Source organism: Biomphalaria glabrata, chromosome 3, assembly GCF_947242115.1.
Source record: "Biomphalaria glabrata chromosome 3, xgBioGlab47.1, whole genome shotgun sequence".
Taxonomy (NCBI): domain Eukaryota; kingdom Metazoa; phylum Mollusca; class Gastropoda; family Planorbidae; genus Biomphalaria; species Biomphalaria glabrata.
Window position 1 is genome coordinate 11800256 of NC_074713.1, and position 21425 is coordinate 11821680.

The window sequence follows — 21425 nt, forward strand, 5'->3', positions numbered from 1 at the left end:
TAAAACTGAGGTGGGCAGTTTGAAAATGATGGCAAAATATAACATTGATTAAACATTCTTAAGAAGAAGAAGAAGAAGAAAACTTCTTAAGAAGAAGAAGAAGAAGAAATGTTCTTAAGAAGAAGAAGAAGAAACGTTCTTAAGAAGAAGAAGAAGAAATGTTCTTAAGAAGAAGAAGAAGAAACGTTCTTAAGAAGAAGAAACGTTCTTAAAAAAAAGAAGAAGAAGAAACGTTCTTAAGAAGAAGAAGAAGAATCGTTCTTAAGAAGAAGAAGAAGAAATGTTCTTAAGAAGAAGAAGAAGAAACGTTCTTAAGAAAAAGAAGAAGAAGAAATGTTCTTAAGAAGAAGAAACGTTCTTAAGAAAAAGAAGAAGAAGAAGAAACGTTCTTAAGAAGAAGAAGAAGAAGAAAAAACGTTCTTAAGAAGAAGAAGAAGAAGAAGAAGATAAAAACGTTCTTAAGAAGAAGAAGAAGAAACGCTCTTAAGAAGAAGAAGAAGAAGAAACGTTCTTAAGAAGAAGAAGAAGAAACGTTCTTAAGTAGAAGAAACGTTCTTAAGAAAAAGAAGAAGAAGAAACGTTCTTAAGAAGAAGAAGAAGAAACGTTCTTAAGAAGAAGAAGAAGAAGAAGAAACGTTCTTAAGAAGAAGAAGAAGAAGAAGAAACGTTCTTAAGAAGAAGAAAAAGAAGAAGAAACGTTCTTAAGAAGAAGAAGAAGAAACGTTCTTAAGAAGAAGAAGAAGAAGAAGAAAAAGAAACGTTCTTAAGAAGAAGAAGAAGAAGAAGAAATGTTCTTAAGAAGAAGAAGAAGAAACGTTCTTAAGAAGAAGAAGAAGAAGAAGAAGAAGAAGAAATGTTCTTAAGAAAAAGAAGAAGAAGAAGAAACGTTCTTAAGAAGAAGAAGAAGAAGAAGAAACGTTCTTAAGAAGAAGAAGAAGAAGAAGAAACGTTCTTAAGAAGAAGAAGAAGAAGAAAAAACGTTCTTAAGAAGAAGAAACGTTCTTAAGAAAAAGAAGAAGAAGAAACGTTCTTAAGAAGAAGAAGAAGAAACGTTCTTAAGAAGAAGAAGAAGAAGAAGAAACGTTTTTAAGAAGAAGAAGAAGAAGAAACGTTCTTAAGAAGAAGAAAAAGAAATGTTCTTAAGAAGAAGAAGAAGAAGAAACCTTCTTAAGAAGAAGAAGAAGAAGAATAAACGTCTTTAAGAAGAAGAAGAAACGTTCTCAATGCCCTTTGCAAAAATGACTGAGAAGAACATGCATGTTGTTCCATCACAAGTATTATTGACAGCGGGAAGCGTGTTTATATTAGATTTAGCAAATTAAATTAAACAAGGTTACAAAGAAAGTTTGTGTGGAAACACAAACTCAAAATCGGCCCCCGAAGTGGTCCACCCAGGCAGGCTTTAATATTTTCAGATAGAACATCCAAATGAAATTATATCAGACAAATGAGAGATAAGAATGGAGAAAGAAGGTTGACAAATCTTGTGTGGTGCCCCAACGGTTCAGATCAAAGGAATAATGCAAGTGAATGCAAAGTTAAATGTGAACCTGGCCTAATTAGTTCCCCTTTCAGACCTTTTAATCTATGGGGCAGATGATGTAAAGTTTATCTGATTTTGTGGCCTACGTTTAACGAGGGTGTCATGTAGCCAGCACAACGACCTTTACTTTTCCACAACTAATGTCAGGTACCCATTAGAGCTGGGTGGACTTAGAGGCGCCCAAGGATTCCAAAGTTGAAAATCCCAGTCTTTACCAGGATTCGAACCCGGGACCCCGGTTCGGAAGTCAAGTGCTTTACCGCTAAACTACCGTGCCTCTCTGGCCTTACTGAAGTCTTGTAATTTTTTTTTGAATAGGCTCAATCTCTTATTCGAATCCTGAAAAAAAAAAAAAAAAAAAAAAAAAAAAATTTGACTGACATGAAAATATACAAGAAAATGCAGTTTACAAGATTACTATTTGTTTTAAATTAGATCTAATTTATAATGCATACTAATTAGCTTATTCTCTTTAAAAAACTGCTTGCATAAGTGATTTAAAAGTTAGATTTTTCACTTTCAGAAAAATAAAGTAGCCGTTGCATCAGAACTTTGAATGGTCTAAAATATTGTGATGTCGGATTTTTAATATCTCATCTATTTTACGAGATCTAAACGGGACGGACGGACAGACGAACAGACATTTCACACAAAAATAATAGCGTCTTTTCCTCTTTCCGGGGCCGCTAAAAATTATAATCATTATTTCAAATGGTTTTATCCAAACATTCTGAATAATTTTTCAGTTATAAGTATATTTAAATGTATGGATAATCATGAAATTGTTAAATGCTTTTTTTTATTGTGGCTCACGATCATTGATTAATATATTAATTTCAAATATTATTTTCATAATTATTTTTTCAAGCATTGAGTTCACATAAAGTGCAACTTTTTTTTATTTGGCTAATGCTACATTTTTATTGTATTATATAAACTATTAATTTTATACCCCATGATATTTAAAATATGTCCACATGTTGTTTATATAGTAACTCCTATTCATACAATACTTCAAATACGCTATAATACAGATTTATATAAATTAACTTGTTTTAAAACAATGTAAATGTATATTGTTTAGATATGCATAAAGTTTTTCCATATGTAGGTCATTATTTTTAAAACCTTTCTGATAAATGGCAGTACAAGTTAGTGAATGGTACATGTCCTATAACAATTTCAAGTTACATTTTGAAAACAATATTTTGAAAATTGATGGTAAATACATTAAATGATGGGCTGGGATTAGTGTGAATTGAGAGCTGATCTTGTAGTGAAATTCTCTGTTTGATCCCTAGTGTACTTTTTACTTCAACTAAATGTTAATGAAGAATTAATATTTAATGAAATAATCATTTTAAAAAAAAACACAAAATTAAAAATAAATTTTGATAAGGAAATAGCATCTACCTTTGTTTAAAAATTTTGTTGTATTATTTTTCATCAGATCAGAATTTCCAACTTTGCATAAACTATACTACAGTTATACTAATGTCAGAACACAAAACCATAGTTATAAACTAAGTTTAAGTGAATCTTAGCAACGGTGTGTTGGTCCGTAAAAGATTACTAGTCCTTGGACTTGTTATTCGGTAAAATTTTTGGACCCCTGTTAGGGTGCCAGTGTTGTAGTTATATTAGTGAATTCCATTCTTTGTCAGTGGTGGCGTCGCTCATCTTCTCCTGTAAGTATCTATTACAGTCGTCAGGGTCATTGTCAGATTGGCAATCATAGACGGCGTTGAGTATAAGTGGCCATTACACAACAGTTTGTTCCAGTTTGAGTTCAGTTGAGGTCTAATTTTATCACTGACTATGTTGAAAATATTTTGACGTCAATCGGTCAGTGTCTAGTTTACTTTGAAACCATAGCGACAAGTTTGTAGTAGCAAGGTGCTTAATTTTTTTATACTTAATTATTAATACATATATGTATATACCGTAAGCTATTCATCAATCTATCATTCTCTTTGTACATATACTTGAATCATCATCATCATCGTTCTTCATGAAACAGGGCCTCAGAAAAAAAAAAACACGTCACTCTCCAGGGTCTCTTGCTAGTTTTTCAGCTCTTTCCGGTCCTCTCGGCGTATTCTAGTAAATTGCGTTGTCGTGTTTTTTTTGGTCTTCCTCTACGTCTACTTTTTAAGGCCTGCCTAGCACTGTTGTTGGTATCTTTTCTCCCGAGTATGCTATTCTGCCTCAACGTGGCACTTGGGTGGAAACGATCCCCGGCTGTGACCTACCTATTTTGCCACATCTAGGGCAAGCATAACCATTATCCGCCGGTGGTTGATTGAGATTTTCTTTTCGCCTCGGCAGCAGATTTTCTTTTAGTCTCAAATGTGTATTCGCGGCCTTTGTATAGAAGGAATTTTTAAAGTCCGACAGTTAGGCTGGACAGAGCAGTATCCTGTAAGGGAGACGAATCTCAGACGAACGTATGCCAAAGGCAGCCTTTTTTAGGTGAGCTAAAAAGTGGTCGACGCAACATCGAAACGCTTTGAAGTCCAGCTTAGGCGCCAACTTGCCTTAGTTGACATATAATAGTATAATAATAGTAGACCTACAATAGTTTTACGCAACAAATGGATTGTAAAACTATAAGACGGATGTGAACTGTGGTTTGTCTAGACTGTAGGAGGACTTAAGAGACTTTATATTTAATCGCCATGTACAATTACATTTAGAACTAACAGAACACTGAAGCAACTCTTCAGATTTGTTTAGTCTTTATCTGATCGTTAATGTTCGTAATTACAACAAACATTCCCAAAATGACTTCGGGCATATAACCTTTCTTAGGAAATTATTTAACCGAGAGAGGCTCGGATATATATATATATATATATATATATATATATATATATAGAGAGAGAGAGAGAGAGAGTGAGAGAAATAGATAGATAGATATATAGATAGATATATACAAGAATTGCTCGCTTAAGAGTATAGGACCAATCTACTAATGTCATAATAAGTACCTATTTTATCAATGCATTCATACAGAATTTGATATAAAGATTTAATTATACTAATAAAGAGTTGTAATTTGGCTCTATACGTTGTTAGGAAAGAGGGTTGCACAAAAAAGACACCTGTGATAGTTGGAGTGTAATAGTAAAACAGCACCTACCTAAATAAATTGTAAATAAAGAGCAAGTACCTATATTTAGTGTAGTATACATAGGTCTGTGGTTTTATATTATACAACCTTCGTAACTTCTTCTATAGAATAATGACTTTTGTTATTTCCTTTACTGAAAAATTGGGCTATTTTCGTCTGACACATATATAATTTTTATGTGCAGCAACAAAGCCCATTAAGGTGCAAATTAACAGAGCGAACATCTATTCTGCTTAAACTTTCTTTTTATACATAGATAAATAATTTAATACGCAGACTAAATTTTCAATTTTCATAAGCAAATACCGCACATTTGTTGTTCATTGTACAGTCCTCAAGCTTACAAAGCTCATTGTGGTGTCCACAACAGATCTGACCTCAGTGAACCCCAAAGTGCTATAGCTAGATTCCATTTTGTTGGCCAATACAGGTAAGTAAATATTACACATTTGGATACAATTGTTTGTATTAGAATACTGTCATTACCCATCGGCTACGCCCGTTGATTTGGTCACAGGCTCAACTTTTTTTGCCATGGACCCCCACCCCACCCCCATCTTTCATAACATAGTCGGGCCGTAAATTTAAACATCACCTTTCTCCCCCCATCCTCAAAAAAAATTCTCCGCCTTTACCAATAGTCTTCTTTACACTAATTGACTTTTCAGTTCTTTTGAAATATTTCATAGGATCTAGGGGTGGAATGGGTATTGCATTACCATACCATCCGGTCCACAAATTGATTAACAAACGAAGTACATCTATTGTTACCTGCCCTCGAAATTATGTAATGTTTTTGATAATGCATCGAAAACAACGCATGCTGGAAAAGTGGGCTTAGATAGGCCTCAAATAACGTATTGTGTTTTTAAAACAAGATAGGCTTAAAGGCTACAGGAAATTATTACAATTTTGTTTAATTGCGCAACGGTAAGGTTAATTAATTTGAATGAAATAGTTTGAATAGAATACTTTATTACATAGTTTTGAAAAATTATATATACTTAAAAAATGTAGCATAGTATTTTAAAAGGAAGCAACATGAAAGTACTTGCAATATATTAATTTATTAAGGTTTTAAAAAGTCACTTATTAACAAACTTTATCAACATCCTTGCATGTGTTCTTGGGTGAAGATGTCTATTCTTAAAAATATGAACTTGCCTAAACATTTTTCACAAATTACTTTCGTAAATGCTTACTCAAGGTGATGATTTTGTAACACGCTCTGTCAATCAATTGTACTTCTTTAAAATTCAGTAATAACAATTTGAACATCCCTCACCCCTTTGTCTGTCTCTAAATGCGTAAACTCGAAGTAGGAAATTATGGGATCTTACGACGAACCAACTTAACAATATAATGCACATTCGACTGGACACGCTATATTTTTTTAGTAATTATGTACATTAATACCCCATTATTATTCTACAGGATTATACAAAATATAAACCTTATGCTGTTTGTTCAAATCTTCAAATACTTTTGACATCCTGCTCCTTCCTCTCCCTCCTTAAAACTTATATTTCATAATCTGTTACATCTGATTGGCACTGCCCCATTATAAGGAGAAATTCAATGTTCAATGTAAAGTTTATATTATTACGAGAGTATGTGTTTAGTATTACATGGTAAAGTCTCTTTTATGAAAGATTTATTTTTAAATGCCAATCACATGTACGGAACTTATTGTCTTCGAAGTGGCCAATGTACTGCTTTACTTCCTGCTCTCCTCTCCCCCTCCTTAAAAATTTAATTTTATAATCTGTTACATTTTAATGAAGTTGATTAGACCTACCGTATCACTTTTTTCCCTCTCTTCTCCTCCCTATGCCTTAAAGAAAGTCCTGCATGCAGAAAAAAAATCATTGACTTTTATCTCTTTATCAAAATATTTCAAAAAATCTCTGATGCATTTGGCATGAGCCTTTTTTTAATACTGCATCTTTGGCCTGAAACTCCCCCCCCCCCTCCCATTCCATTTTAACTCTCTTGTAACATATTTAACACGTGATTTATAGTTTATTACATTGAATTACAAAGGCCCGATTATATCGACCTCCCACACACAAACACTATAAGTTTTGTGTGGTCTGTCTGTCCGTACGTCCATCCGTCCGTCGTTACGTTTAGGTCTCAGAAACTGGAAGAGAAAATGAAAATCGGACATCTTGATATTTTAGTTCATTCAAAGTTCTGATGCTGCGGCTTTTTTCTTTTCCGAAATTGAAACATCTAATTTTTTAAATTATATATGCAAACTTCAGGGTAGGTAAGTCACAGACTTTCTTCATTAATAAATCAAGCTTTATTCATACATTCGCTCATTGCTACAAAACATTTTCATCTAAGGTTACAATGGAAAAGTATCAAGGATCATTATAAATAGATTTTCCATTTCTTAACTAACTATAGAATAGAATATTGTTTTTAAAAATAATTTTAGACATGTACTTCGTTTTAGTTGAAAGTTTTAAAAAAAAACGAATAATTTTATAGCGAGTAGTTTTGACATGTCTTAATGATACACCTGACAACAATCTAAATTATACTTAATAGAGGCCAGATGTAGATCTAGATTTAGATTTAAGCATATTAAACTATTTAAACAAAATTTACATCTAAATTATTAAAAAAATAGTTTATCTTTTTACAGTTTAGGGGTGCAGATTGACTTTTTGTGTAAGCAGTAGTATCACATTAAGAAGTGAATTTGATGCGAACAGCATATAGCATTATTATCCAGTAGTAGGCCTACTAGACCTAAATATTTGCCTAACTGTAGGTCTAGTAATCTTGGATTAAATACGAAAACTATTCTAGATCTAGATATTGCCCGGATTCTAGATTCAGTTTTAGATCTTGATCTACACCTAGTCTAGATTCGAGATGTAGACCTAGTTTATATTCTAGGTCTAGACCAATTCTAGATTCTTTATCTAGACCTAGTCTCATGGGCGTAGCCAGTAGGGGCTTGGGGTTCACTCCTTCCCGAAATGAAATTCTCCCCGCAGGGGGGAGTGGGGGAAGGGCTAGAATTTTAGTGTGGGGGGGGGGGTTTGCTGGCTTTGTTTATTTTAGGTGAGATTTTAATACTAAACCATCACTTGCCCCAGCGCATCCAAGGAGGTTTTGAGTTGAAAAACCCCCTACCTGATTATTTTGCAGATAAATCCCCCTCTTCTATAAAACGAAACAAAAAAAAATGCAAACTACAATCCTCATATTCCAAGAGCATAGATATGTAAGATTTTGATTTTAAATACCCCTCCGAAATTAACGATAAACCCCCTCTTTAATAAAAGAATATCCATTAATCAGTCACCAGAACTATGAGCGTTACCAAAATGTTTTTGTGTGTGTGTGTGTGTGTTTAAACCTCCCTGCAGTGGGATATCAAGCTAAAAAATATTTCTACAATATAAAAAAAAAAGCAAATGACATGCTTGAAATTCTATGAGCGTAGCCAAATGGGTTTTGAGTTTAAACCCCTTCCCCCCCATTCAGCAGGGTTTGAAGCTAAAAAAACATTATTTCGACGGATCCGATGCTCGATGCCATCCTCCGTCGTCCAGCGGGAGCTTTTACATTTTATATAAGAAAACACCAAATGAATTTTTTAAACATTATTACTTTTAACAATCAAAGCAAAATCACGTCTTGAATATTCGTACTAACCGAACAATAGAAATAAACAAAATCTATCCAACTATAGTATTACGAGTTAAACAAGTAATGGAAAGTAAAGAGCAAATAAAGTTTGTATCCCCCCACCTCCTAAGCCCTACCTTAGGGGTCGGCAACCTGCGTCTCGCGAGACACATGCGGTTTTTGGGTGTTAAGCTGAGGCTCTTTAGTTCCATACGGAAATATTATTTATTTTGTCGAAAAAAAAATCGTTCTGATTCGATTAACGAGGATTTGGCACCGATTCTATCTCTTAACCACTTGTACTCGCTTTCCAACGCATCCCCTCCACCATGTCTTTATATGTAACATATTTGCAGGTGGAAGATATTCAACATTTTTTCTGCCTTATCACTTGATATACAGGAGTCTTGAGACATAAAAGACAGATATATGTCTTCCCAAGATCCAAAAGAACTTCTAGGATTGCTACCGCTCTCGTGACAAACTAGAGGAGAAGATACAGCTAATGTCGTGCAAAAATACATTGAAGACATTATAATAAATATATAAATAAAAATCGTTTCAATAGTAACTGATGAGCCATAAGTATGACAGGAAAAAAATAAAGGGGCAACTAGAATTCTTTGAAGCAAAAAAAAAACACAAAATTCTGCATAATATACCAAGAAGCGCTTTGTGTCCAAACACTTTCGGCCGAAATATTGAAGTCATGAATTTGGTAATCAAGATTTTTAACAGAATCTTGTCAAAAGCACTCTACCATCGTCAGTTTAAAGAATTCTTAAACAAAATGGAGACTCAGTATTCCGACCTCTTTTTTCCCGATAATGTACTATGGCTTTCCAAAGGTAATGTGTTGAAACGTTGTACTTTATGCTTGTAATAAATGAAATACATTCCTAAACAATAAAGACATCCATCACCCTAAATTAGAGAACGACAAATGGTTGCAAGCATTTTTTTTTATGGTGGAGGGTGAAATTAAATGAACTTAATCTAAAACTGCAAGGAATGAAAAACCCAGCCTATGTTATGGTAGTAGAATTTGTTTGTTTGGAAGAAAAAATAATTATTTTTTGCAGAAAATATTCAGAGCAGTAAGTTACTTCATTTTCAGTTTGTAAAGCAATATCGCGATAAAACCAGTGCAACTGTTGACACGAGTTACTTCAGCACAGTTATAAAGAAAAATCAAAGATGAATTTGCTGACAGATTTGAGCAATTCAAAAAAAACAAAACGATTGTAGCATTTATTAAAAAATCCTCTCAACACAAATAGTAAGAAAATCCACATTGAGCCATTTGGAATCGATACTGGATCTTTTGAAATACAATTGATCGATTTAAAAAGTAAAGCTTTGTGGAGTGGACAATTTACAGAGTTGAACATCATGTTGGAAAAGTTGGAGGTCCAGAAATGTATGTAATGCAACAAGACATCAAGTTGGAAGAGTTGGAGCTCTAGAAATGTATGGAATGCAACAAAAGTGGACAACTTTCAAAGAAATGCCGCGAGATGGCTGCCTGGTCGTGCGGTTTGCGCGCTGGACTGTCGTTCGGATTTATCGAAGGTCGAGGGTTCAAACCCTGCCCGCTCCCATCCCCCGTCGTTCTGCGGGAGGTTTGGACTAGGAAGTAAACTATCTTCAACTCTGAAGGAACATCCGAAACATGTAAAAACAAAACAAAAACAAAGATGAGGCACTTATATTAGACGCATTTCATTAATAGTCTCTCAGATTGCTACAATCAGGTGAAAAAGTTGGAATTTGGAGTACTGTCTATCTTTTGATCGACATATTCGTGCGAGTAAGAGTAATTTAAGAAAAGTAAGAATCCAACAAACTATTGAAAATTTAGTGTCGTGTTTGAAACTAAAAACAACAAACTATAAGCCAAATTTATGCAAACTTTCTAAAAACCATGCAAAGCCAGAGCTTCCATTGTGTCTTTTTTTCCTTAATTATTTGTTATTGAAGCACAGGCTATGTTGTATGTAAATGTTTAATTGTTGAAGTTTTATACTTAAATAGTAAATAATTATCTAATAATTTCATATATATATATATATACAAAGTGTAAAAAAAAAACTATTTATATAAAAATAAATAGAGATTTTTCTTATCAATAAATACATTTGTGTTTTTTTTTGTTTATCAATCAAAAAAAATTTTATACGAGAACTATTTATTGTTGACAAGAAAAAAATGTGTGTGGCTCTATAAAAACGTTGTAATTTTGTAAATTGTAATTTTTGGCTCTTCCGATTCAAAAGGTTGCAGACCCCTGCCCTACCGCCATTAAACAGGTTTAAATATAAATAGGAAAATGTTAAAACTTCCATTGAGCTGGTTTAATGAATTCCAAAAATATGAACTATTGTTTTTTTTTTAATTAAGAGGCTTTAACTAGTAGCTGAACTGAAATATTCGAACTCTAAGAAGTTGAAATTTAATTAAATATCTTACGACTTCGATTTCTTTCAGAATATTTCATCCAAGAGATGATTGCGACATTGCAATTTTTAAACTTTACACTGATTTGCCATTTAATCTCTACATTTCTGCCGCCTGCCTTCCAAACGAGGACTGGTATGAGGGCCAAATAGGCCTTTTTGTTGGCTGGTATAATAAAACTGATAGTGAGTAAACTTTTCTTTTATTCCCATCTAAACAATTGATACTACAACTACCTCAGTATTTTCTTTCCTTTGTGTACTGTAATTGTTTTCCTTTTTTTTTTTACTTTGGCAAAGTAGATAAAAACATAAATAGAATGACTAGGCATTTTTTTAGACTAATACTAAGACTAAGACTAAGACTGCTTTATTGATCCTTAAGGTAATTTGTTGTAATTACAAGGACTCTTTTCTCATATAAAGACAACAGAAGAATACACATAAATACAACAGACACAACATAAAAATTTGATTCAGCGACTACACACAGGCATCTTGGTCCTGATCATGTTTCCTGATCAACGAGCGGCGTTGATATAGCCTGACCGAGTAGGAACAAGTTTTTGTACCGCTCTGTTCTTGTATTGATTGACAGAAGTCGCCAACTTTGCGAAGACCTGACGTAGTTCTGTGTGAGCGGGTGGCCGTTGTCTTCCAAGATTTATTCCATTTTTCTTAGACACTTTTGTTCAAAAAGTTCCTTTAAATGTGGTTATGTTGCGAAAGTAATTCTTAATGCCCTTTTTATGATGGTTTCTTGACGGTACAACAGTTTAGATGAGGCGTTGTCTTGCCAACAAATTATTCCGTATGTTAGCAGATTTTGTATAGTCGCGCCGTAAAAAGTATTTAGGATCTTCATATTTAGGTTAAAGCTACTGATTTTGTATAGAAAAAAAAGTTGCTGGGCTGTTTTCTTAGTCAGAGTTCCAAGATGGTCTTGCAATAAATGCTTGTTATTAATGATAACGCCTAGATATTTATATGCCTTTACTACTTGTATAGATATAGTGTTTATATGCATTTCCACCTATAGTTTGGTTTTTCTTTCTGAAATCTAATATCAGTTCTTGAGTTTTTGTGACATTCAGTTCTAGAAAGTTGTTAGTGCACCTGTTCCATTTTCGACACATAATTGTTGTTTGCTATGCCATTCTTACACTTTAAAAATTCCAAACTTCTTTCAAATGTAACCAACAAATGTCGCCCATTTTATGTCATCTATATTTAGCAATTTCAATTTGAATTAAATTAGAATTAATTTTTTTGTTTTTGCTTTCTTCAGGAAGTGATTCCCTTTTAAAAAATTCACCAAAAGTTCACCAATTCCAAACGCACATAAGAATTTTTGTTTTTGCTTTTCTTTTCTTCAGTTTCTGCAAATCTTCCAAAAGTTCACCAATTCGAAACTCGCATAAGGTCAAGGGCCAGATGTGAACAAAAATACGGCAATCTCTTCACTCGTAATACCATGTGTTCAAGTTTACCTGAAAGTGGATTCAATCCATGTGGTGTAAGTCTGAAGAGAGGAAATCTTGACTATCCGATTTTACTTTTATCTTCAACCATGTTTTGCTTGAAAATCAACCAATACGTTTCTGATTTTTCTTACTGGAATAATATCCCCTATTTAACATGTTTGATTACTCAAACGATACTGAAACGCCGGAGATTGTACTATTAAGTATAAACTAAAAATGCTTTTGAAATAAATACAAAACATTTATTCTAGAATTTGAAATCGCTATGATATTTACATCTCATACAATTTAATTTCAATACATTTGCTATAGTCGCTCATCTCCCCGACACTCTCAATACATCTATTTAAATCGGTGATGCCCAAACTATGGACGCGGGCCAGATCCGACACGTGAAGTGGTTCCGACCGGCCCGCAAAAACATAGGTAAAAAATGTGAAAATAAATAAAAATATTGAAAAATATATTTACTCTGTTAGAAGTCTCACTTTTTCTTTGATGGATTTCATTATAGTCTATTGTCTTGTAATATTCAAAACATTTTTTTTCTATAAGAACACATGTTTTTTTTTTCGGCGACAAGAAGTGGCAGTTGTTTTAGAGTCTTTGACGATTCCGCGGGTGTCTTGATCTAGCCGTGCTCTTGACATCTCATGTGTGTAACGCAGCGCATCTTTTCTGCAACATTTTGGTTCGTATACTTCTGACATCAAACTGATTGGTGTCTTACAATGCACATTTTGGTTCTTGTACTTCTGACATCAAACTAATTGGTGTCTTACAATACAACATTTTGGTTCGTGTACTTCTGACATCAAACTGATTGGTGTCTTACAATGCAACATTTTGGTTCTGGTACGTCTGACATCAAACTAATTGGTGTCTTACAATGCAACATTTTGGTTCGTATACTTCTGACATCAAACTAATTGGTGTCTTACAATGCAACATTTTGGTTCGTATACTTCTGACATCAAACTAATTGGTGTCTTACAATGCAACATTTTGGTTCGTATACTTCTGACAGACTGACTCTGACATGTCAATGATACCCAAAATATATTTATTCCCTTTACTGCTGGTAGTTAGGGGTCCCATTATGTCCATGGCAATTTTGTCCCAAAAATAGTGAGATTTATCTGATTTTTCTAATGGGGCTCTAGTCACTGTTTTTTGTTTGGCACATTGTATGCAACTGTTTACATAGTTCTTAATGTCTTTTCCCATCTTTGGCCAAAAGAATTTGTTGGCTATCTTAGCATATATCTTTTTCTTCCCTAAGTGTCCTGCTGTGGGATCGTCATGTGCCATCTTTAATATTTTAGCTCTTAAAGTTTCAGGGATCAGGATTTGAAGTCTAGTACAGTTTTCTTTCCTGTTATATCTAATGGCTAAGTTGTTAATTTCTATATGGTGGTTATTTAAATTTATCTTGTTATAATCTTTGCTTAAGAGGTCTTGTATTGTGGTGTCATTTTTCTGCATTGCTATTAGTTCCTCCCTAGTTATACCTATTTCATTAAGTAATACAGTGGGGCATTCTATTTCTGGTGTTATTTTTTTATGTGATCTGGTTTCAACTAATAATGCCTCATGTTTGAATAGGGCATACTTTTGTCTATCTTCCGCCCATTGCATAACTTCTTCTAGTGTTGGATCTTTTACACCTTCTACATTGCCTATTATTAGATCTTGTGCTGGGGTGTCCATGACTATGGCTTCTAGTTCTCCTGTAATCCAGGGGGATTCTATTAGAACTTTAGCGGTCTTACAAATATCAAATTTTTGTATGTTTGCATAGGTCACTTTTACTGTATCTTCTAGATACTGTCCTGGTTCAACTAAAGAGGCTTTAACTATGATTGCCGTGGCTCCACTGTCACGAATTGATCCCACTTCCTTAAAATTGACATAGGATGGGAAGACCTTTATTTTAGACTTGTTTGCTTGCATATAAGCTACATTTTCCTCTCTATGTGTGTTGGTGTTATTGCCACTGTTGTTTCTATTGTTTTTATTTCCGCTATTGTAGTTGTTTGGGTGGTTGTTTGTGTGGTAGTTAAATTGGTCCCTTCTAGATTGTCTGTTGTTTCTATTATAGTTATTGTGTTGGTAACTGTTTGTAAAATTTCTTCTTTCATTGGGACTTGCACTCTGGTGTGGTCTATGTGGTCTATTATTGTAATTATTGTTGTGCTTATAGCTGTTTGGATTGTAGAAATTAGTGTAGCTTCTGTACCTATAATTGTTATTGTAGTTTATAGGAGCTTTACATTGGTTTTTCACGTGACCTCTTCTCCCACAATTGAAACAAGTCTTGGTGTTAGACCATTTGTATTTATCATTGTTGTTGTTGTTGGTTGTTGTTGCTGTTGCTGCAAGTTGGTGTAGGTCTCTTTTGTCAATGGTGTGTCCAGGGTGACTGTCTTTAAATAAATTTAGGTTGGTTATCAGTTCAGTCTCTGTCTTGATCTTTTTTTCTTTAAGGAAAGTGAATACCAAATCTTTCACGTTGTTGAGAACATTGTCAATAAGTAGCATGTCTAGGATTTGTGTCGGGTCCTTGATGTCACATTTTGCTAGCTCTAACCATTTTATCATATTCGTCCTCATGTCAAATATTATTCTATTAAAGTCTACATCTTTCTTTAATTTAGTGTCCCTAAACAGCTTGCGATAGAAGTCTGAATTTTTCCCGAAGTGCTCTAGTAATGTAGTCTTTACTGCCGCATAGTCTTTCTTTTGGTCTACTGTTAAAGTGGAAATGATGTTGAGGGGTTCTCCCGACAAATTTGCTAGCAGGTGTTTGGCCATGTCCTCATTGTTAAGATTGTAAGTGGAGGCAATATGCTCAAATTGGACCAAATAGTTTTCAAGTGTTTCATCTTTGGAATTGTATTTATGAAATTTAGAGATGAATGGCTTTGTTGTGGACTGTTGGGTATTAATGTTGGGATTTGTTTTGGCAGCTTCTAGTTCTAGTTCTTTTTGTCTAGTTTCTAGTTCTTTTAATTCTTTCTGATGGGCTCTTTCAGCAGCTCTTTCTTCCCTATCTTTATCCTTTTCTATTCTATCTTTCTCCTCCCTTTCTTTCTTTTCTATTCTATCTTTTTCTTTTTCAGCCCTATCTCTTTCCTCCCTTTCTTTCTTTTCAGCCTTTTCTAATTCTTTTTTGATAAATTCCTTTTTCTCATCCCCTTCTAGTTCCATGACTTTCACTAGCTCTAAAATTTTGTCATAGGAAGACATGTTTAATGCTTTGTGTGCTCAAAATAGTTAATTAAGTGAGAAAAAAAATGTACTGTGTTACACTTATCAATACAGTGTGTGTCAATTATTTTACATGTGTGTATTATACAATAATAAAAAATTCAATCAATGGTTACAATGTAATGAAAGAATGTAATGAGAATCGTCAAGCAAATGTCCAAATATAGATCAAGATTTACTCATGAAATACTCAATTCAGTATTATAAAGTATTCAAATTCAATACTCATAAATATCAACATATGTTATACATGTGTGCTGTTGTGCCAGAGTAAAATAGTAAAAAAATGTAAATTAGTAAAAGAAAGAAAAATATATGTACAGTATAAGTGAATAGGACAAACACAGAAACAATATAGAGAACAGCACAGTCTGCTTTAAAGAAATTAATAAAAAGTAGAAATGCGACAGGAGAAATACAGATATATGGCTACAGGACTTTTAAACAAACAACAATATAGATACAGATTAAGTACACTGACAGAAATACAAACAAGACTCAACAGCTAAATAAATATTTTACCGACAAGGAGAGCCTCAAACGCATTGGGCCTTATAGAGGTTAAAGAACAAATAGGATAGACCCTAATAGATCCTATTATTATGATAGATCACAAAATAGTCCCTCTCCAGCCACCCTTAAAAGAACACTTAGAAAAATGAAATCAAAATGTGTCTCCAAAACTGCCAAGAGCTATTAATCATTAACTCTAATAATCAACTTCAATCAATGTACTTAATAATAATATGCATGTATTCAATTTGTTAATTATAACTTACAGACTTTTTTTTTTTGTACACTGGTGTAAATTAAACCTCTTCTCTCTTGTAGCTTGTCAGATGCAAATACAGCTGGAGTAGTTCAATAATAATCCATGTATAAGTAATCCAATTAAGAATACACATCAATATGAGCATCAAAGTGGTAGTAGTAAAAATAACCCAGTTCTATGCCATAAGATGGCTCAAATGCTCAAATTTACAAATAATACAAGTTCTGTCAAGTACTCCAAAATAATAATCCACAAAATAATCCACAGTGGTTAGGAAGTTCACAAATAGGTAATCCAAGATAATTACTTTCTAGGGGCTTCTGTTAGTTCAAATTAATATAATCCAGTTCTTGGAAATATAGAACTTGTAAAGGTACTTGTATATCAGGCTATATATAACTCCTCAGTAGCCCAATTAATAACATCAAATCAGAATATCCATTAGTATGCTGAAAAAAAATATTGAACATAGGTAGATGTGTCTCAACTGAGAGCAATCTTTCTACAAGACCTGAATGGTAGAGACCATGTCAATGTCTTCTGAGTGTGCCAATGATGAATAATGGCGAGCACTCGATGATGAGGCGGTGTATATGTCATCAAACGATGTCTTGAGTGGTATAGGGTTGTCTACTGCTCTTGGTTACACACGGGGTTGATGAATCTCAGCATGCAGATGTGGAATAGCTTTGGCAAAGCTATTTAGGTTACTTGAATGATTCGGTCTGCATGTAATGGCGTGACTGGTGTTGATGTCTAACTAGTTTTTGATGACCTAGATCTAGTAGTTGGAGATGACCTGAATTTCAACATGTGTTGGAATCTTGTTTAGCCAGTGGCGATCAGGCAAGTGCGTTCTGTAGCGTTTTGACACCCAGTTCAAATCTAAATCTAGTGATGTTTTATAGCTTGCTTTGTTACAGGTTGGACAGCAATGCCTTTTAAATACCTTAATTTCCTTGTAGATCTTGTGAGCAAGCTGGATTTAGTCCTTCTTAAGTTAGACGCCATCTTGAGAAAAAAAATGTACCGGTCTATGGTGTAATCTTGCGCTGTTTACTTGAAAGGCGAATGAGGTCCGTTGGGAACGTGCAGGTTCACTTGTCTTTTAAGACACCTTTACTGGCCACCAAATGTTACTGCCTAGTTCTGGTCGTAGGCGTGATGACGCGAATGTCTCTGGTGTTGTAGATACCTCTTCTGGTATTGCTGTAATGTTCTTTAATTAAATACTTTCTCATACTCACTATATTTGCAGGTGCGTGAGAACACTAACGTACTGAACTCTCCAACCACAAACATTCCGAATTATTAATGGATGCTCTTGTGGCAGACAAGAATTTTATTACATATAAAATATAGATCACAAAAGATATTGGCGACTTCAGCCTTCACCAAATATAATACAATAAATATTGGCTGCTCATGCCATGTAGACTAAGTAATCACATCAATGAAATATTCACAACATAAGTCCGAAGAAATCTTTCAAGTTAACACTAGATCAAATTTGTTATAGTACACTTTACAGACAGAGAACATTATATTACAGCCACTCTCTGCTGGAGTTCTTCACTAACTGATTAATATTGACCCTTATTTTAGAGACCCTAAACTTATTCTCGTGCTTACCAGCACGGAATATTACAATAGGTGACTGAGTGTCACTTCATGTCACAGAGGTTCTAAAACTGGACTGTGACAGACATCAAACTAATTGGTGTCTTACAATGCAACATTTTGGTTCGTGTACTTCTGACATCAAACTAATTGGTGTCTTACAATGCAACATTTTGGTTCTTGTACTTCTGACATCAAACTAATTGGTGTCTTACAATGCAACATTTTGGTTCTTGTACTTCTGACATCAAACTAATTGGTGTCTTACAATCCAACATTTCTAAGTTAATGAATTAAGAGTCGAAGAAATAAAAATTGGATGTTAAAACTTCCAGGAATAGTGCACCGATCTTTTTTTTTATGGAATAAGCCAACAAGTTTGATTTGTACAGATAGTGTTTGTTTTTAAGAACATAACATAAAAGGCATTCTAAAACAAACCATTACGAAAATATGGTGGCATTGTTGGTTTGAGACGCTAAAAGAAGATAGCTAATTTACGTCTAGAGTTGATCGATTTGCGAAAATGTTTACCGAGAAGAAAATGAGCCGACAGTAATGGAGGCTACAGAGTTGCCCACATTTTAAAAGATAAATGAAGCATACAAAAGTGCTTAATAGCATGATGGAATAAAATCGGACTGAAAACAATGCAGTTGAAGTTGTCAGCCTTTCTGGCATAACACCTGCAAGATGGATGGACGATATTGGCGAAAATCCCAATTCAAAACTAAATGACAGAGCAGCAGATTTTGAAATCCATTCTATTCCCTCTGAGGAATTACACCAACTGGAACTGATTCACTTACAAAGCCAGACTTCCCCGCTTGAGAAATTTCGAGCAATACAGAAAATAGATTTTGAGCAATGCAGACAAAAGATTTCTATGCCGTGTCGTCTACATAAACTTGCAGATTTCCGAAAACGAATGCTATGTATGACCACAATGTTTACAAGCATTTAATTTAGTCGAAAAAAAATTCAGTTATAAGACACCCTTAAGTAATCAAACTATTTAAAATTGTTTATTCTCTATTTCATTTTGTGTATCTTTTCGTTAATGTGGCCCCGAGAGACGAGTATCGGAACTTAAAATGGCCCGCAAGCCCTAAAAGGTTGGGCGTCACTGATTTAAAAAGGTCTCTCCAATTTGACCTTTTCTTAAAAACCCCCATCTATTTTTAATTTCCGTCATCGTGGTCTTAGGGTTAGGTTGAATATCGGTAAACGGTGAAGACAGGGATTTAGACGTACCTGACACCAGCCAACATAAGTTGGGAAATGTAGTAGCGGTTGTTCGTTGTGCTGTTTACACGAAACCCTCGATAACCGTCTCTCACAGAAACAGATACCCTTTTCCTATAAATTGCAATGTCTGAAAGAGGTTTTTTGCGAAATAACACTCATTCATTTATCTATATTTTAAGAGATCTTTGGAACGGAATAGCATTACATTTTTGAACAGGTTCCGTTTACATATTTGATGCTTGCTAAATCACTTTAATAGTTTTGAAAGGGACACTACTATTAGCAAATTAGGCCACTCTTTACACAGGACTTTTTTTTTTTAATTTTGTGAATTTTAGATTTTATATTGACAGATAAATTAATGTTATTTCGCAAATATGTAACGGAAAATATTTTTTATTCTGGGAGCTCTTGCAACTTTGAGAGGAAGGTAAAGTAATGATCTATTTTAAATGTAGCTACCAAAGTGTCAAAGATTAAGTCGTATTCTCAAACAATGAGAATAAGAGAAAATGATAAAGAAGAGAAGGGAGAGACAGAAAGAGAGAATGGATAGATAGAGACGAATACAGAAGCAGATTTGGCCGTTCCAATATAACAAAATTTAAGGACGAAGATGTTTGTTATAGGAATCGTTAAAATGTGGCCCGTTTTATTGAAAGTGCAAAAAAGGGCGGGGATATTCTGGCCAAAGAAAAACATTAAATAGCCAGGGAACCAATGAAAGTGTGTAGCTGGAGATAAATGATTGTTCATTATATATTTATTATTGAGATGTATTTATAACTTAATATTCATGTGTTGCGTCCTATTACAGTATGAGTACGGTGCCCCACTCTACACATATAGAGAATACGGATGGACTTTGACAGGTATTGGTCCACCTACAAAGTATTTCTTCAACACACGTGTGAAGCCACATATACACTCATTTCTACCTCTCTCTTTTTCTCTCACAACTCTCTCTATTTCTCACTTTTTTCTTTGTCTCTCATTTCTCTATTTCTAAGTTTCTCAGTCTCCCACATCTCTCTCTCTATTTCTCACTTTCTCTTTGTCTCTAGCATCTCTCTCTATTTCTCAGGTTCTCTTTGTCTCTCATCTCTCTTTTACTCACTTTCTCTTAGTCTCTCACATCTCTCTCTATTTCTTACTTTCTTTGTCTCTCATCTCTTTTTTACTCACTTTGTATTTGTCTCTCATATCTCTCTATTTCTCTACGTTTGTCATACCTCTCTATGTTTCTCCCTAAGAATCAAAGCAACCCAAGATTTCATCGCTCTCCTAAAGATGTAGTCTACGCCAGGGCTTAAGTTTATACTTTTTAAAACCTTTGTTTTTAATTGTAAACCTTTATCGCATGTGACCTATCGAGAAATTTTAGCTCTAAAAACATTTCATAGCTATGACATAAAATAGCCTTCGCGAAGTCATTGACCTTTGGCTATCGTATGTTTCTTATCAATTATGTATTACTCATGTCAATATTTCAGGCATTGGCTACTGGATTCCCGACTGTACACAGCCTAACAGACTAGTTATGTACACTGATGTTTTCGCACTTAGAGACTGGATCAACCAAACCATCAACGTTAGCTAAAATAAAACTCATTGTAAACTATTGACTAGTAAAAGACTTCCTTCACACATTTGTCTTTTGTCATTTGTTGAATTCTATGCAACGTTCATATGTGCAAGTAACAGCAAAGCCCAGGAATATTTAAGTCGTAAAGAGTGGGTGATGTTTTGTTAGTGTGAATGGTATTTTCTTAGTAGATGAGGCCAGGACTAGATTCATACATATTTGAGGAGTTGGGGGGGGGGGGGGGGTAAAGAATATTAATTAGAACACATGAATATACACACAAACCGTTAGGATCCGTTAGTAATACATACAGGAGGCATTAACAATAAATGGGAAAATATCACTTGTCTTTAAGCATAAGCAAAGGAGAAAACTAGTCTATGGACCTTAAATTAATCCAATGGCTGCTTAAATGATAGCGAAATAATAACCAATAAAATTGTGTTCCGATTTTTTTTTTAAATAATTTTGGAATAATAAAACAGTAGAGTACGATACTTTCTAAATATATATTATGCTTGTAACTTACCGCTGACTGACTGATTGATCAAGAGATACCTTAACATTCGCATGCAGTGGTATAGAAATTTCGTACAAAGGTGGGTTTTTTTTTCCTTCTAGATGCTCACTAAAAAACTGGTTTTGACAGATTCGCAAACTGAC

The 21425-nt window shown here is 34.1% G+C and overlaps 1 protein-coding gene across 1 annotated transcript in view; it reads left to right on the forward strand.

Moving 5' to 3' along the window:
- LOC106074019 (trypsin-2-like) overlaps positions 1 to 20824 on the forward strand; it is a 46372-nt gene extending 25548 nt beyond the window's left edge. The window contains exons 5-9 of the mRNA XM_056024277.1: positions 5008 to 5106; positions 10815 to 10969; positions 12160 to 12299; positions 19995 to 20049; positions 20671 to 20824. Of these exons, the coding sequence (XP_055880252.1) occupies positions 5008 to 5106; positions 10815 to 10969; positions 12160 to 12299; positions 19995 to 20049; positions 20671 to 20777 (556 nt within the window). The 3' untranslated portion in view covers positions 20778 to 20824. The remainder of the gene's footprint in view (positions 1 to 5007; positions 5107 to 10814; positions 10970 to 12159; positions 12300 to 19994; positions 20050 to 20670) is intronic.
- Positions 20825 to 21425: the final 601 nt, after the last annotated feature.